The sequence below is a fragment of the Drosophila arizonae genome, chromosome 3, assembly GCF_054131065.1.
Source record: "Drosophila arizonae isolate 15081-1271.41 chromosome 3, UAZ_ARI_1.0, whole genome shotgun sequence".
NCBI classification, from domain to species: Eukaryota; Metazoa; Arthropoda; class Insecta; order Diptera; family Drosophilidae; genus Drosophila; species Drosophila arizonae.
Genome location: NC_142923.1, coordinates 20,629,765 through 20,648,966, shown reverse-complemented (window position 1 = coordinate 20,648,966; position 19,202 = coordinate 20,629,765). Strand labels below are relative to the sequence as shown.

Below are 19,202 nucleotides of genomic sequence, written 5' to 3'. Positions count from 1 at the left end.
ATACTAATGAATCATAGATCAAAGAATTTGAATATCTAGTTTATAAAATCTCTCATATTCAACAATTTCAGAAATATATTTTATGAAATATATATATATATATACATTTCCTATTATTCTCTTACACACAACATATCATACCCTACTACATTTCTCTATAAGTACAGGTCATACAAAACGCCGACTTAGCTACTGCATTCCTACACTCTGAGCCAAACGTGCCGAACAACCGGCAAATTCTTTCATTTGCTTGTGTAAAGAAAGACAAAATAAATACAAATAAAAAAAAAAACAACTTGTCAACGCTTAGGCAGCGCCCGGTACCAGAGGCATCCTATCAAGGCGAATCATTAATCTATGTGCGATTTAGTTGTCCGACTGCCAGACACGGCTCACAGCGTTCCCAGCCCAGGCTGGAGCTGTGCCTGTTTCACAACCAGACTTCTCTTGCTTTAATATAGACAAATATATAATATATATAAAAGTATATATATGTATATATTTATGGCCCGTGACTGATAAGCGAGCGCCTTTGACAGCTCAGCTTTGCTGACTACTTCACTGTCATATCAACAGAGCGACCTATAATGTACAAATATATATATATAAGTATATATGTAGTTGCTACTGAACTCCGGGATTCAGATAATGATAAAGCGGGCCACTCGACGCTGTCGCCAGAGCAGTGCGATATGCTTGTTTGCCAAGCTGAAAGTGATCTGATCCACAAATAGTAGGCAGACACGCAGTCGAGTCCGGGCCAGGCCTATGAGTGTGCCATTATAGAACAAATCGAGAGCGAGAGCGAGAGAGAGAAAGCGACTCAACGAACAGCGCATACCCTAACGAAAAGGCAATAAATAAAGGTGTTGCATTACATCACATTTGTATTGACTTTGTATTGGGACAAGTGCTCACAAGCTCTGACGATAGATCACGCTGGCATTTTTAAATTATTAAAATAATAATAAGTAGGGGAAAATTCTAGAAAATGCAAATAAAAATGAGTAATTGTTTAAATAATATATAAATTAAGTGATCTTTTTTATTTGCTTTTCTATTTTTAATTTACTTATATAACATGCTAATTTTTATTATTTACAAATTGTATTACAAATATCTTAAATTTTGTATAAATATAATATATATAATTATTTAAATATTTATAAAGCAATATAAGTGGTATTTAAAATATTTAAAATTAAAAAAAAAAAAGTTTTTATATAGTTACAGCTTAAAGATTGCTTATTGTTTTATACAAGACAGATTGCAAATAAAATATTTAAAAAAAAGTCCTAATTAAAATTTAGTATATTTTTGATATATTCTAAAATATAATACACATAGTCTTTTTTAAAATAATAAAATCAACCATCAAAATAAACAAACAAAAAAATGCGAATTTCTGTTACAATATATTTATTTATTCAAATTATTTATAAAAATTCAGATTCCCTATAGATAGAGTAATTGGTCATAAATTAAAAAGATTTCTCGTTCTGTCTCTTGGTATTTCTCTCCTGCTCGCGCTCTCTGTGATTCGTTATATCTCTCTTTATTGTTTTCCAATATTTGCTGTTGTCTTAATGCTCCACTTTAGATCTTGTACACAACTTCTTCGTCTTATCAAGAAATGATTTATGCTTCTAATTGTCTTGATATACTTTTAATTGAAAGAGTTTTTGTAGTTAGTTGACATTCTGCTAAAGAGTGAAAGTAAGAGAGATTCGTCTGCCGATCTGAGATGAAAATAGATAATACAGAATTATTGAATTTTAAATAATAGTGTAAGCTATATTTGTCTAAGTTTAAATATTATAATAATTTAATTTAATCTATAATAATTTAATTATAACAACAATAATGCTGAAATTAGATTAATGGAATATTAAATCAAATATTTAAACAATTTTTTGTTGTATTGAAACTGTTGTCGACTCTATATACAATATACTGCATTCTAAATATCTACTTTATCATATTAACAATTTTTTTTTAATTTTATTATTTCTGATAAAATTTGAACTTGAACTTAAAAAAAAAAACCTTTGGGAAATAGCAAAAAAAAAAAAAAAAAAAAAAAAAAAAAAAAAAAAAAAAAAATTGCGACGCCTAAATGCGTAGGTAAATCTGAAGTACAGTCGCACCAATCGTGCCTCAAATCTAAATAAATAAAATAAAAAAAGAAAAAACACAAAATGCTGCAAATGATTGTGTGATGTTTATGTTGTTGTTAATGTGCGACACTTTGTGTGCATACATATGTATAACAGCCATTAAACAATTAGACCTGTGTATGCACATATAAATATATATATATACATATATATATATGTATATAGAGAGCCAGAAGATTGATAACAGGCCAGAACAGAACAGAGCCGACTGCGCATGCCCTGGCCGACTGGCTGGCTGACTAGCTGGCTGGCACGAACGCAAGACGATACGAGCGCCGAGCTGTAATCGCCGTAAATTGTTAACAATTTGTTTTTTTTTTTTTTGCGCTAAGGCAACAGCAACAAGTGCAGCAACAACAACAACAGCAACTAGCATAGTAATAATATTTAATAAACTTTATGTGTGTTTGCCGTTTGGCTCTCGCCTAGAGCCGAACGCACGTCGATCGAGCGACAGCGACGTCCGCTGAGGCAGCGACTGCGCTGTTTGTCGTCGCTGCTGTTGAGTCGGCGTTGCTGTCACCGTCGCTGTCGCTGCCCGTCGCCGTCGCCGGCCGACGTTGACTTCTATATCTACAACAAATAATATTAAGACAGTTAGTACGTGCTGAGAACATTATTTGAGGTTTAGTCAGTGTTTCGCACTGGGCGGTTATAATACATAGAAGCACCGAGAGTACCGAACAGCGAGCACCGACATAGCCGGTGTCCGTCGTCGTCGTCGTATTGTGCCGGTCGAGATCCCAAGAACTAACAAAAATAAACACAATCAATTAGAATTTAGACAAAAAAAAAATTCACTGTGATAAGCTCATATAGAAATAGTTGAGCAACAACTGGAGAATAAGACAAAAATACTTAATTAATTTGCATTATTTATTTATGTGCTGCAACTTGTTAACCCCAAGCCTGATTACCGATGTAAATAAATCTAAATATATATATATATGTATCTATTCGCACATACATACAGATATATCGTTGAAAAACGTTTCGAGTATCGTCTTCGTTATTTTCAATTTTAATTTGTGCAAATATTGAACTTTACTTAAATGTGTATGAGCGTGTGTGTGTGTGTACAACAACAACAACAACAACAAAATATGCGCTAACAGCAATTTCTGTGAAAATAAATTTGCATCGAGTGTGAAGGATTTTTAAATATTTGCCCATTGTCGCGCCTTGCCAGCTGAGACAAAAACAAGACGAGGAAACCACTCGGTGAATAATAATTATAGTTAGATATACATACATATATCTATACATATATCTAGATAACTTTCATAGAATTGTTGGCCAATTAGTTTATAACAAATGTATGCCTCAATGCTACCCAGTTTGTTAAATATGAAAACCGAAAATTTAACAAATTCGGGCTATGACGATCCATTCCTGTTGGAAGAGAATCTATTGCAAATGATGGGTGAGTTGAGTTGTTCCGGTATATTTTTGTACAGCCTAATCAGTTTCCATGATATATCGCCTTGTGTATGAGGTTTATGGCGCCTCTTTCAGTTTTCGATATGCGACATTATCGTTATATCTTTAGCTTTATATATCTTACATTTTATATGCCTAATAGACCTCAGGGTTAACAACAAAATAATGCTGTTTGTTCAGGAGCTTATCTAAGCATACGCTCGACGAACATTTATTATTTTACAATGTAAAATTTCGGAATTTTTATGGGAATTTAATATGGAGATTGACTGGAAATATTTGCGACTATTTTTATTTTACATTATTAGAGAATATTCTATATAATATTCCTGAAATTTATTTACATTAAATAAATATTTTTTATATTTATATATGTATATAGTATATATTTTCGTAATTCCTTCAAATTTTTCATTGCATACTTTTGGCATACTCAAAATTCGCGTGTTTCTTTTTGGTTCGCCTCAGACACCTGCTGAGTACATTTGAACTGAACTTATCTTTGCCAAAAAAAAAAGCATTTTAATAAGAAAAACAGTTATTATCGTGCTGGCTTAGATTAAATACCCCTGCAGACATATAACTCATAGTATATATATAAGTGTATATACTTATATTATTTAGAGGAAGTTCATTAACGAACGTTTATTACTGTGAAAGTAAAATCAATCGAGCATTTAATAATATTTGAAAGAAGTATAGAAAATATTTATTGAAAAGGCTATGCAGAATTTCTTTTGCTTATCGTTGTTATTTTTGGATTTTTTGAGGCTCGTCAATTTAATACTATATTTTTTCTTTATAAAAAAAAAAAAAAAAAAAAAAAAAAAAGTGAAAACAAGAGCGAATCTAAAATTAAATCAATAGAGATTTGAAACTGCAAGATTAACGCGTATAAAAATATTTAAGACAGCTGTTTGCAACAAAATTGAGTCACATTTTTATAATATTAAAATATACGTGTACCTCCAGAAAGTCTAAATGCAATGAAATTTATATATATTTATATTTATTTTAGTTATAGTTTAAAGATTTGCTTATTGTTTTGTACAAGACAGATTGCAAACAAACAAAAAAATAAAACAAAATATTTATTTATACAAAAAAAAAAGTAATAATTGTAATTTAATTTTAGCATATATGCAAGTTTATGTATAAATTAAAATGTATTAAAATAACAAAAAAAAAAATTTTTTTTTATTCATATTCAGCTTCCATCAAAGAGCATTTAGGCTTCTGCTTCTTGCCAAAATTTTTATATTCCTTCATATTATTTTCCTTTTCTTTCTGATTTGCTTGCGCACATTCGCTCGCTCTGATAAGATACATTTTAATAGCGCGTGTTTATACTGTTTTTTTTTTTATTAAATTTTTTTGACAAATATTTAAAATATAAAGGAAAATTTCACTCTCTTTGATTATATAAAAATCATATACAATGTAAAAAAGATTATTATATACCTGGAATTTTGTTTGGAAATTCATTCTATATATACACCTCATGTAAACTTTAAGGGTTTTTAATTTTTTTTTATTTATCAGATTTAATGTTTTTTGTTTTCTATTTTCTGCCTTCTGATTAGCGCAACTTTATTGCAATGCTTATCAAAGATTAGCTCTTGCATTTACATACACTACGAGCTCTTCTAAGGTTGATTAGATTTTGTTCAAAACAATCATAAAACATGAATTTTGATAATGCGCGCCTTTAGGGGGTCTTCTGAAGTGTGTGTGACCTCAAGTTTATTCTTAGATTATGTTTCTTAAAGAAAATATACATATAAGTATAATGAAAATGTATATTGTATAAATGAATTATGTCTGGTCTAGTTTTACTTGATATTTTCCATTTACAATTATTTTGGATGGCAGATAAAAACACATTAAACAACAATTAACTCAATGTTTACTGTTGTGTTTAATCTGTATCCACATAATCAAGTTAGCTTGACCCTCCATGAAAATAAAATTACATATACGTAGAAATGAGAAAAAAAAATATATATATAAATATTACCATTTAACAAAAGATTTACGTACATTAAAATATTTAGTTAATTTTAGATATAAAATATTAAACATGAAACATTTTCGTATGATATTAATATTTAATTTTGATAAATTTCTTTAAATATTTTTCTTCAAGACATTATATGGCCTTAAATTATTTTTTTTATATTACATTAATATATATTTTTTCTACTCATATGTTATCTGAGTATTTCCTATTTACGGCATAATCTTGACGATTATTTAGCAGTAATTCTTTAATTATCTAATCGCATCTTTTGCTTCAGTTTATGGCTTAATTATTTTGTTTTCATTGGCATTTCACACACGAATGCCTTAATTAATTATTAATTGCATTCATATTCAAGACGTAGACGTCAAATTATTGAGTATCCCCTCCGCTCACCTCCCTCCCTCAGCCCCTCGGCCAGGGTATTGAGTATCGTAGTTGACTCGTTTGCAATCACATAACGATTGCCGCCCAACCAACTGCACGTGTTGTTTGTACATACTTAACATTCGTTCAATTTCTTGTAATTATTCATCTACCTAATAAAATAATCAATAGGTTGGCAGTTAGCAGTGATCCAACCGGAAATACTAGACATACCCACACACACGCATTTTGAACAAAAAAAAAAAAAAAAAAAAGAAGACTAAAAAGGGACAGCTATAACGAGGGAGCATTTACACTTGAGACATGCTCGAAATACTAGCGTAATTACTTATTGATAACAGCACAAATATAATATACTGCCAAAATCGCAAATTATTTGTAAAGCCACACACTTGGTTGGGCTTCGTAATTGCAATTGATAACGATATGACAAACGAATTATAGTAGAACCGTCTGAGCGTAAAAAGAACGAATCTGAAATACTCTAAGAAAAACCTTATTATAATAAAAAGTACACGATAATAATCAAAAGCTATATATATAAAATTCTTATGTATCCAATTATAATAATATTTTATTAAATTATCTAAAAAGTCGAAACTTACATATGTATATATAATTAAAGCGTAAAAATTATGAATTTTTCAAATCATATCTATTGAAATAATACGATTTTATAAATATACGATAGATATCGTATACAAGAAAGAGTATATTAGAGCACTTATAAACAGTTCCAGAAGTGTGTATTAATGTTGTCAGGTATAAAATCTCTTAGTCTAAACATTCTTTCTAAAATGCCAAAAACTCATTCAAACAGCAACAAAAATAAGTTGCAGCTTATTGATTATGCAGACACGTTAGAAACGAGCTACTTGATAAGCTTACATATTCACGAGACACACCAGATATGATATCATAAAAACAAAAAGAAATATAGACGAGTTTATTAAAAATGGGAAATATTAAAACCAGTTATATCCAGTTCAGTGAAAGCATCAAAATGAGACAAATAGTTAATAAAATGAAATAAATTTATTGACCAGATAATGAAGACAGTCTAAAAAATTTCAGAATTAATGAAACCTAGATATAAATTACAAAAAGCAATAATACTAACTTTTTTTATTATTTCTTCAATTTCCGGTATATTTTTTTAATACATCTTAAAATGTTTTTTCAAGTGTCCACGAAAAATAGCTTTCCACTTAGGTAAATAAAACATAATTTGTTGACACTATCGATAGCACAATTGAAATTTGAACTTTGTATCCAAGCGAATGGACTGCAAATCTATTTTGGGGTAGGTCCATACTTAAAGGAACTGCTGAGAATGTGAATCAAATAATTTTGGCCCAATCATTATGACTGGCCAAAAACTAACTATTGAAGACCAATCGAAAATCAAATTTAGTAGTACCTCTTGGAAGTTGTTGGAACATAAAGAATAATTACATACATAAAATATCAAATATCATATATCAATATCAGAATAACATTAATTTATTTATAACAGACTTTCTGCTTTATTCTTTCTTATCATGCTGAGGATATTCTAACAATTTTGATCCAATCTTGTGACTGCCCAGAAACTGATGAACCCCCAATCCATAAAAAAACTAAAATTTAGTTCGTGCGCTTGAAAGGTGTTGGAACATAAAAAAAAAAGATGATGCGACATCTAAAGTATAGTTGAAGAGGTGTCTGGGCTTAATGGAAAAGCTTATTAGTTTATATGAGCTGCTGATGATTGCCGAGACAAGTCAAGTTCTAAATGTCGCCGGCAATGGCAGCTCAGTTCAAGGCAAAGACGTAATTTAATTGCACGGCGTCTATTTGGAGATACAAATGTATCTGAAACACGTTAGAGCCCAATTAAAAAACAGAGCCAAGACACTAAGACCAAAGCAAACATTTTAAATAGAAAATTACACCTGACTCGATAGATATACATATATTCATATATATATAAAGTCATATGTATATAAGGCGCCAGGTCGTATGATAGTTATAGATACAGATACTATTGCAGTTGCAGATACAAATACAGATACAATAGCCCGCTTACATATAGTTAGACAAGTTATTAACAACAGCAGCGGCAGCAAATGCTTTATATGATTGAACCAGCTTATTGTGTTAGCTGCTTTGACTTTTTGTTAATAACTATTTAATTGAGACGTTTTTTAGCATTTTAATTATAGACAATATGCGCGCAATTATTTGTCATAAAGATAATGATAATCTCAATAAAAAAAAAGTTGATTCTTTTATTTGAGCGACGTTAGTTAATTGGTTCAAGTCTGCTATATGATTTATCTCATATATAACTAAAAAAGCCAGAAGAGAGAGGGAGAGAGAGTGCGCAAAAACTAGTCACAACAATGTCAAATATAAATAATTATATATATTTGTCTAACTATTTGGCATGTATTTGAATTTTACAACCAATATTTGAGTGACCTGGGGTAATTCCTTGCCTGCCAACCGTAGGCATTTCACAATTTGAGTCGAACTAAAGTCCCTCATAATCGGTTAAACCATTTCACAAGCACATGTTGTGATTTCAATATATTCACATAGCTGTCATATCTTTGATCTGCCGATTGGCTCACATCTATATATCTATCTATATACTATCTGTTAACTGTTTCTAATATTTAGCACAAATAGATGATCTGCGGGTTTTTCGGCCTTATTGCATCGCTTCGCCGATAACAGTTGACAGCGAGGTGACAATGACGCGATAGTGCACTTCGCGTGGGTTCCAATAAAACACCGACTCGACTCTGTCTATCTAAGTTGATAAGTCTAGGTAAATATAGGCATAGGTCACGCTGACTGCGGATGAGCTCAACATTATCTTTGCATTTGCATTTGGGTTTTACGATGTGGTCTTGTTTGATGACACTATTATTTGATTGGATAAATATATGCATATATATATGTGTATAGATAGATGCATTTTTACTTGTCATTCATCAACAGCACCAGCTTTTTATAGAGAAATTTATAATTTATAAGTAAGTCTGAAAGTTCAAGGTCGTCTTTCATCAACTCAAGGGCTCGAATTGTAACTAGAAATTAAAGTTGGATTATCACTTATCCTTCGATTTGGTAACATTTCAAATTAAGGGCACACAATGCGATCTTCCCTTTGTATCTCTCCGATACTTTTATCTTCATCTGATTAAAGAAATATTTTTATTGTAGCTCTGAGATAGCCTACTTGATATCTCATCTTTCAGTTTTATTATTGTCATATCTAAGAGATATTTTCACATACATCCTAAAGATGTGTGAGAAGCATTCAGATAAGCCTGCATTTCAAATCTTCAACTATATACTTAAATACACTTGTAATTTACAATTACTTATGTATCTTAATTATTCTTTCGTATCACTCATCACTCTCCATTTCTTAGATTACATTCTTTATCTCTTAGGTAGTTTTATGTATTTTATAGATAATTTGTCGCATTAGCTTGCATAATTCAAGAATTCTTTAGTAGAGAGTGATTTCTTCTACTCTTAAGGATAGTTTATCATCATTATAGGTTTTTAGATACATTTATGACTTACAGATACTTTTGTGTCTTTAGCTTTATCTAGCATTAGTAGAGAGAGTGATTTCTTCTACTCTTAAGGATACCTTATCATCATTATAGGTTTTTAGATACATTTATGACTTACAGATACTTTTGTATCTTTAGCTTTATCTAGCATGGCAAAGACACTATATTAATTGAATCAGTAAGTTAAGATTGCATCTGACAGATTCTATATTTTACTATTTTAGTATTTCAAATTCAATTCAATGTGTTTTTTTTTTTTCAAATTCTATCTACAATTTAGTTTTATAACTCCCAAATTGTTATTACTGTATTTCAATGGCTCTACATATTATATCAATAGCCTAGTATAGTTAGTATTGTATCTCAACGATTTTATATGGATCTGTAACTGAGTATATATCTCAAAGATATGTCAACTTGTCATCTATCTCAAAGCTTCATTCCCTCACTCACATCTGTCAATTACACATTATTGTGCAGCTCTCTCATTGATTATTTATAATTGTTTATCAGCGAAATCAATGAAATTTTTCATGAACATATTTTGTATACAATTTCTTAATGAAGTGCAACTTTTCAATGGACTTAATCCCCATTTCAATTCCCCAATGATTCACTATGCCTTTAGCCAATTGTGTGACTTATTGTTAGCTTAATTGTGCGGATTATATAAATATATGTAACTTAATATATATATTATTTTAATTCTACGCAATAAAACATATTTTTAATACCAACGCTCGTGGCATTTCTAATGAATTCTTGAACTGTTTTATCAGTTATAAAATTCTCTAGCTTTTTTTAATTTTAGGTACAACCCCTTGAGGCTAATTACCTGGGCTGGCCTGGTCAGTAATGCTAGGGTTGTAAAAGCTATAAGCAGTAAAAATCTATATAGATAAATAATAGAGTAGGCAACTATATGCATTGATTAATATTGAGGGAATAATTATTTAAACAAAAGCTCAGGTGAATTAGTAGTGTTGAGGTAATTGGCAATTACAAAACATTTGCATATTACAATTTACAGCGTTGCCAGATCAATGAAAGTGCAGAATCTGCTAGTTAGTCATGTTGATAAGAAGTGATTAGTGTCTACTCATATAAATATGTATGTATATTGTATATTGTTTTCCTAGGCATTACCTTGCAATTGAAAACGTTTTCCACTTTTCGCCTTTGTTACGCATACAAAATGAATTCGATCTTTGGCACGCAGTTCCCCAGTGATTCGAACAAAAGCAACAAATTATTATTATTTTTGTATTGATATCAGGTTGAGTCATTTTTAAGTTGTTTTTTTTTTTTTTTTTATTTATTTTTGCTATAATCGCTATCAATTCATGCTACGGTTCGTGGCCATGTGCAATTTTCATTTGATTCGATTCGATTTTAAATCGAGTTTTGTCTCTTCCTAACTCTCTGTCTGTCTCTTTCTCTTTCTCTCTTTCTTTGTCTGCTCCTCTCTGTCTGTCAGTTATCAGTGGGGGCATTAGGCACGTTATTAAAATGAAGCCGATAAGAAGCTTCCCCTAGCCAGTCTGTTGGGGGTTAATCAAGGGGTTACGACAATTGGGGGCAGCTGAGAGGGGGCTTTTCAAGACGTTGTGCACGGATTGCGCTGCTATGAAATTACATGTTGCTCTAATGCCGCTTGTTTTCATTGCTTGAACAATAGAAAAAAACGTTAGGCAACAATTTCATTTGATGTGATGAAATGCATTTGCTCCATTATACACATCAGTTGGCAGTTGGACTTAATCATATTTGTAATAGCTATATATAAGTATACATATATGTATATATAGAAGATATTATAAGTATTTATATTGGTTGCCTAAGTCGTGTAACATTTTCTATTCTTATTAAGTTTATTATCTTTGATTTATAAACTAACTATTATGCATATGTATAGATATTAATGGAAATTGTTAATAATATTACTTGTTCTTGTTATATTCATGTAGTTATTTATAGATAAAGACGAGGTATTAGATGTTTTATTCCGTAATCTTTCTTGTTCATTAAATACTTGTACTTGTTATTTGTCTGATTTATTTATAATTACATTGAACCTAGTAATTATTTTTACATTCATATATTTATTACCGTTAAATTTCCATCAGCGCTTAATTGGTTTATATGTATATATACATATATATAATTTGATGAATTAGTAACAGTACTAGTAGAAATAGGAGTAGTGTCAATAGTAATAGAAGAAGAAGAAGAACTAGCTGGAAGTAGTACGAGCAATAGTATTAGTAGTAACAGTTAGAAGTAGTAATGCAATAGTAATAGAAGTAGTAGTTAGAAGTAATAGTATCAATAGTTGTAGAAGTTACTACTGTAAGTAGTAGCAATAGTAGTGGTAGTAAATAGTAGCAACAGTAAGAGTAGTAAGTAGAAGCTATAGTACTAAAAGTAGTAAGTAGTAGCTATAGTAGTAAAAGCAGTGGTAGTAGTAGTAGTTAGATATAGTAGTAGCAATAGTAGTAAAAGCAGTGGTAGTAGTAGTAGTTAGATATAGTAGTAGCAATAGTAGTAAAAGTAGTAGTAGTAGTAGCTATAGTAGTAAAAGTAGTAGTAGTAGTAGTAGTTAGATAAAGTAGTAGAAATAGTGATATAAGTAGTAGTTAGAAATAGTAGTAGTACCAATAGTAGTAGAAGTTACTACTGTAAGCTGTAGCAATAGTAGTAGTAGTAGTAGAACTGAATAACTGTTTTCTGCCTTAATATTTAATATTATAGAATATTTATAGTTGATCTGATGTCTTGGTAAATAATATTTGTTATCAACATAGAATTGTATATGGTGTGATATAGTCTGCATAATCTACTATCAGTTAACATTGAGTAATATAGCGACAAAATTATAAACATTGGCATGGTTTTGCCGAACAGACACAAACAAATACATACACATAGATATACTAAGTACTAATATCTATATACTATCTGTATAATCTTGCACGTAAACTATAAGTTTACAAATATCATTCATTAAAATGCGATAAAAATGAATGATTATATTGTTTTGTTGGATTCGTAATTATCGGAAATAATGTTGTCTAATGACAATATAATTTTAATAATTTTGAATGGAATATCTGCACACTACTTTACCTGTACCTCGTGATGTTTTTAAAGTTAAAACATATACATGTATATGTATTTATACAAATATATTTATACTACAAATATCATATACAAATTTATATTTATGTATAAAAAGCATGAAAAACAAAATAGCTAAAAATAACATGAAAATTGCGTAGTTCGTGCAAAGTTTGTTTTTTTCAGATAGACACCAAAAATATAGTATTCATCTCCTGAGAAATCAAAGAAATATCTATGCATAAACATGCATAGACTTGTGCCAATATATTCGAATTTTGACACAGATGCACAAATATTTATTAATAAATACTCAAAAAAAAAAAAAAAAAAAAAGATGGAATACGAATAATATAGAAGATTTATTAACAATTTGTATTATTATATAATAATCTTGCTGATCTTTCAATTCACATATAAAGTATGTATGTTCGTCACTCTATTTACTTTCACACTTCATGTCTCTGTAAAAACTAAATATGAAACGTAACTAAGAGTAATGAACGACTAGTTAACACCCCTCACATATTGTCATATAATAAGCACAATTATTTCATAAACAAATCAGTCGAAACCCCAAAGACACCCACACTAATTTCAAAAGTATAGAATATAAATAAATAAAAGCTAAACGTGCCGCACAATATGTATGCTTGTATGTACAAATAAATATAGTTAAATATATACATATAGACGTACATATGTAGTATTTTTTCAAAGTGTATTTCGGGGGCTCGACCCATCCAGCTGTATATATATATAAGTAAATAAAATTTGAACAGACTAGAGCTCTATGTAGTCATAGATACATGCTGAGCACATCCGCTTCATTATTATTATATTAGCTCGACATTAACAACAACAACAAGTACAGTGCGGTATCACTTGTTGCGCTTATCAGCGGTATACAAAAAAAAAATATTTTTTGTTTTGGCCATAAAAAGTTTTTTTTTTCGCAGAAAAATGCAAAAACAAAGTTTAAAATGAAGAAAAAAAGAAATGAAAATGTATTGAATATTCTTAATCTCCGATTACGAATCGATATACCCAAACAACAACAACAATAAGAGGCTAAGAAGAAAACAACAACATTTACTTTTCGAAACTAACGGTGACTCGGCATGTCAGAAAAAAAATTGAGCTCTAACGATGACGCTGCGTAAATTTGTGCGCTCCACTGGTTCGCCGCCAGCTAGAGAATTGACGAAACAGCGAATTGGCGAACTCTCGCCGAGACAGCGGCGGACTCGGCGAATAAGCGGGTTTTATAGCAAGACTCGAATAAATTATAGCGCCATAATATAACTTTTGGATAAAACAGAAAACAGAGAGAGAAGATATGATCATAAACCAAACATGTTTTGTTGTTGTTGTCATTGCTGTTGTTGACTTTTCTCTTTTACTCTACTCTCTACCTTCTTGTAGTTCTGCTTGTTAAGTTATTTTTAAATATTTGTTTGTGGGTGGCTAGATAACTCTGGCGAGGCGTGAAAAACGGGTGTTAATTGAAGGTGTCTATGTCGAGTGATGTAATTAATGTCTGCGAATTTGTTGAGCTAAAGTGTTAGATTGTATATTTAGTAATTACCGAATGTATATTAGATAAAAGCTGCTAATAAATTGAAATTGGTGAATCACAGGCATAATCGATCAGTTTTGAGTTTTACTATATACATTTAAATATAAAAAATTAAAAAAAAATTAACATCTTTTTAGTAAGAAATATTTTTAACTGGCTTAATATTCGTCAAATTTCTTCTTTATTTATACTCATTTAGCTAGTTCTGCAGACAAGTCAATAATTTATTCATCTCTGAATTTTGTTATTTGTAGTATTTTTAGCTGGAATTATTTTAAAATAAATTTTAACAATTTTCATAATATTCCTCAGTTCTAAATGCATAAATTAAAATAATAAGAGGTTTTGTTTTTGTTTTTATTATAGCAGCTTTTCTTTGTGTTGTTCGGGTCTGTTTTTCTGTGTCTATCTCTTGTCTTCATACACACACAGGCGCACTCGCGCGCCAACACAAACACGCACACACACACAGGGAATGCTCAATTTAAAGCCGGCTTTTTTTTTTTATTTATTTATTTATTTGTTTATGTGCTCGGCTTCTCGTTTGCTTTAGCTTGCGATGTCTTCAAAATTAATGCCTTTACTGGTGTGTATGTGTGTGAGCGTATGACTGCCTCTATTCTCTCTATGCAAGCATTCGTGTGCGCTCCAAGTCAGGTTTGTGCTCTTCAGACTGAGAGAGAGAGAGAGAGAGAGCGCGTCACACAGCGACAAAAATATGTGCATATGCAAACACAGTGAATTGATTTAAGCGTCGATTAACGCACACATCGACTCGCACACGCATACGCATACGAATAGAGACTCAGAGCGAAAGCCGCGACAACATACGATATGGATATGGGGCAGCGGCAACAGCAGCAACCGCAGCAGAGGCTTGGCGTCTGTGGGCACGGTCAGCCAACGAGCGAGCGCGCGCGCTCAGTGAAAAATTTTGTGTCGTCTCGTCGCAACTGCGTGTTTTTTCATTAATCAGTCAGTAGCACTAAAATGGTGCGCAAGTCCGGTAGAGTTAAAATTCCTACTAGTCGCGATGTGGGCAGCATTCTGTTGCGTGGCAAAGCCAAAGGCGATGCCACTGGTGGACGTGTCAGCAGCGATGGGGAGGCGGTAATGGCTAGGCGACAGCGCCAACGGCAGCAGCGACGTCGACGACGGGACAGCAGCGCCAGCAATTCAGCTTCAAGTGATGGTGTGTGTGTGTGTGTGTTTGTGTTAATTTTTTTGCTATATGTGTTATTGCGCGTCTTGTTGCCATTTTATTTTTAGTATTCACTTTTTAAGTCTTTTTTGTTTTAGTAGAGCATATAATAAGAATATTTTTCTTTATTTTTGGCAGCATAAAAAGTTCATGAGCAGTACAGTTAAAACTGCAGCACACGGCTAATGCACTTTACGTATACAATGAGAGCTGAGGCTTAGGCAAGCAAGAAAGGCATTTGCGAGCCCCCTAAACTGTAAAGCACAGCTGCGTAGGCAGCGATTGTGCAACTGTTGTTATTGTGCTGCAGTTAAAATGTTTAATAATAAATATTTTTTGCCTAGACAAGTTTGTATAGTATATGTATATATACATATGTACTTCACATTTAATTTGAGCGAGGCTGTAACTAAACTGGTATGTGTGGAATGCTTTTAAAACTTTGAAATCGCCTATTGCGCTTTGTGCATGCACACAGTGTGATTCAAACTGTTTAAAGTTGTTAGCGAACTGCTCAAACTGTATGAGAGTGCTGTTCGTGGCTTTTAAACTGTGGATTCAAATAAAACTATAGCCAACTTTGATTGCTTAGATCCAATATCACAATATTAACTTAATATATATTTATTATATAAGATTTGTTATTTCAATCTATAATATTTATCTATCTCTCTCGCACACAGAATCGGCCGAAAGTCAAATTATGCATGCAGAGGCTCTGCCCGTTGGACATCCTGCTGGCTCGCCCATTGGCCATGCGCTGAGTCCTAATGGCGTTGGCCTCGGCCTCAGCAACAGCAGCAATCAGAGCAGCGAGAATTTCACACTCTGCAATGGCAATAGCAATGCCAGCAATAACAACAACATGATGTACTCACCGAACAACAACAACAACAACAACAATGGCAGCAGCAGTCAACAGCAACAGCAGCAACAGCAGCAGCAGCAGCAACAACAACAACAGCAGCAGCAGCAGCAACAACAGTCGCCAACAGTTTGTGCAATTTGTGGAGATCGGGCGACAGGCAAACACTATGGCGCCTCCAGCTGTGATGGCTGCAAGGGTTTCTTCAGGCGCAGCGTACGGAAAAATCATCAATACACCTGCAGGTGAGTTTGACTAAGAAATAACCAGCTGAACTCACGCTTAAAGCTCCCTCTCTCTCTCCTCTCTCTTTCGCGCTGTAGATTCGCACGCAACTGTGTTGTGGACAAGGATAAGCGCAATCAGTGCCGCTATTGCCGTCTGCGCAAATGCTTCAAGGCTGGCATGAAGAAGGAGGCAGTGCAGAATGAGCGCGATCGCATAAGCTGTCGTCGCACTTCCAATGATGATCCGGATCCAGGCAACGGACTGTCGGTTGTATCGCTCGTCAAGGCGGAGAACGAATCACGACAGTCGAAAGCGGGCGCTGCCATGGAGCCCAACATCAATGAGGATCTCTCGACCAAACAGTTTGCCAGCATTAACGATGTCTGCGAGTCCATGAAACAGCAGCTGCTCACCCTAGTCGAGTGGGCCAAACAGATACCGGCCTTCAACGATCTGCAGCTGGACGATCAAGTCGCTCTGCTGCGCGCCCATGCAGGTGAGCATCTGCTGCTTGGTCTCTCGCGTCGCTCCATGCATCTGAAGGATGTGCTGCTGCTCAGCAATAACTGTGTCATCACCAGGCATTGTCCAGGTGAGTTTTGATTTTGTCCTTTGTTCGTCATGTTTGTTAATCTCTCTCTGTCTGTATTATAGATCCCCATGTCTCGCCCAATTTGGATATATCACGCATTGGCGCGCGCATTATTGATGAACTGGTTGTCGTTATGAAGGACGTGGGCATCGATGATACCGAATTTGCCTGTATTAAGGCATTGGTCTTCTTTGATCCCAGTAAGTGGAGTCGATTGGGGCATTTTTTTTTATTTTTTTTTGAACATTTCCAATTGATCAAATCTCTCGTTTTATAATTGCAGATGCCAAGGGTCTCAATGAGCCAAATCGCATCAAGTCATTGCGCCATCAGATACTCAATAATCTAGAGGATTACATCTCGGACAGACAGTATGAGTCGCGTGGTAGATTTGGGGAGATTCTGCTTATTCTGCCGGTGCTGCAGTCAATCACCTGGCAGATGATCGAACAAATACAATTTGCCAAAATCTTTGGCGTGGCACACATCGATTCGCTGCTGCAGGAGATGCTGCTGGGTGGTAAGTGGAAGCGCTCAATAGAATAAAATAAAGTCAATTTAATTTGTACTCTTCTTTGCAGGCGAACTGGCGGACAATTCGTTGCCACTGTCGCCGCCAAATCAGTCCAACGATTACCAGAGTCCCTCGCATGGCGGCAATTTGGATGGCAGCCAGGTGAGCTCCACACTGGATACACTGGCCACGGGGAGCAGCGGAGCGCATGGCCTGGATCTGGATGTGCAGCAGATACAGGCGCTCATTGAGGCGAACAGTGCGGAGGATACGTTACGTGCCTATACGAACAACAATTCGGTGTCAGCGGCTGCTGCTGCCGTCGCTGCCGTCGTGGCTGCCACGCCCTCGTCTGCCGTGACGCCGCCACTGAGCAGTGCTGCCTGTAGTCCGAAATCCCAGGAGAACGTATACATGGATACGACAGCGTCACGGCAATATGGTGTCCAACACAAGAGTCAGCTAATGCACAGTCCACAGCGAGTACATCCCTACCAAAGAGTGGCCACATCGCCGGTCGATTCCGGCCTCGGAATGCGCAATCCGGCGGACATTACGCTCAATGAATACAATCGCAGCGAAGACAACAGCGCTGATGAGCTGTTGCGTCGCACGCCCCTCAAAATCCGAGTGCCCGAAATGATGGCGCCCAGCTATGTGATGGGTATGTATACAATATACTTATATATATCTTCAAACCTGAGACTCATTTGAATCCTTATTCTTTACAGAGCCATGTCGCATGACGCTTAAACAGGAGCCCGAAACGGGCTATTAACTGGTGCAATAATCTAAGTGACATATATATATATATATACACTACCCTACCCTACCCTATCTTACCCCACCATACACTACCGTAACCGATTCCCCCACTCTACCTCCTCCTCTACAGGCCCCCTCTTGCTATCTGCTAAGTGCTATACAACAAAATCAAAAAAACAAAACACAAAAACTTACTTAATTGTTATTGCCTTGAACTTTTTGATACCGTTTTTTTATTAGAGTTTAAGTAGGTATTTTGGAAATTGTTGCTTAATTTGTAAAACACGCAATTGCAATCTATTTTTATATTTTTTATTCAAAGGATTTGCTCAAAAACTTTAAAGTAAACTGTTTGTTGGTTATCTATAGATATATTATGCATATGCAAATATATATATATATATATATGTATATATATTTATATACATATATGCAATACTTTGTTTTAGGCTAGGGTGTTGTTTAGTAATATAAAATATATGATTACGTTTAATAAGTAGTTGATGAAAATTGAAGAACTATTTTTATATGAAAATATATATAATTATATAAATATTGTATGTATAAAATACAATTTAATTTAAAATGGCTGAGTGAATAAAAATATACAAAAGAAATGTATTGTAAACAAATTAAATATCTGTTTATTTATTGTTTTATGATTTTAAACAAAAAAAAAAAAAAATGGTAAATGGACTTCAATCTATTTTCAAATTTGGCGGGCATATTAACTCAATTTAGG

General features: G+C 33.4%; 1 protein-coding gene and 1 long non-coding RNA gene across 7 annotated transcripts in view; one reads left to right on the top strand and one right to left on the bottom strand.

Moving 5' to 3' along the window:
• Window positions 1-19,097, top strand: part of Hnf4 (Hepatocyte nuclear factor 4) — a 31,089-nt gene extending 11,992 nt beyond the window's left edge. For 3 of the 6 annotated variants that reach the window (XM_018001700.2, XM_089463869.1, XM_089463870.1), the window contains exons 3-8: window positions 16,180-16,606; window positions 16,685-17,181; window positions 17,244-17,381; window positions 17,465-17,701; window positions 17,763-18,359; window positions 18,427-19,097. In XM_018001700.2, the coding sequence (XP_017857189.1) occupies window positions 16,180-16,606; window positions 16,685-17,181; window positions 17,244-17,381; window positions 17,465-17,701; window positions 17,763-18,359; window positions 18,427-18,473 (1,943 nt within the window). In that variant the 3' untranslated portion in view covers window positions 18,474-19,097. Of the gene's footprint in view, window positions 1-2,062; window positions 3,601-14,864; window positions 15,488-16,179; window positions 16,607-16,684; window positions 17,182-17,243; window positions 17,382-17,464; window positions 17,702-17,762; window positions 18,360-18,426 lie in introns of those variants that run through there. The other 3 variants (XM_018001699.2, XM_089463871.1, XM_018001698.2) reach the window with 3 other exon arrangements.
• LOC149269853 (uncharacterized) lies at window positions 1,403-11,809 on the bottom strand. The gene is made up of 2 exons (XR_016269004.1): window positions 10,746-11,809; window positions 1,403-1,739 (listed from the first exon to the last, which is right to left on the bottom strand). It is a non-coding gene; the product is annotated as an uncharacterized LOC149269853 (long non-coding RNA).
• Window positions 19,098-19,202: the final 105 nt, after the last annotated feature.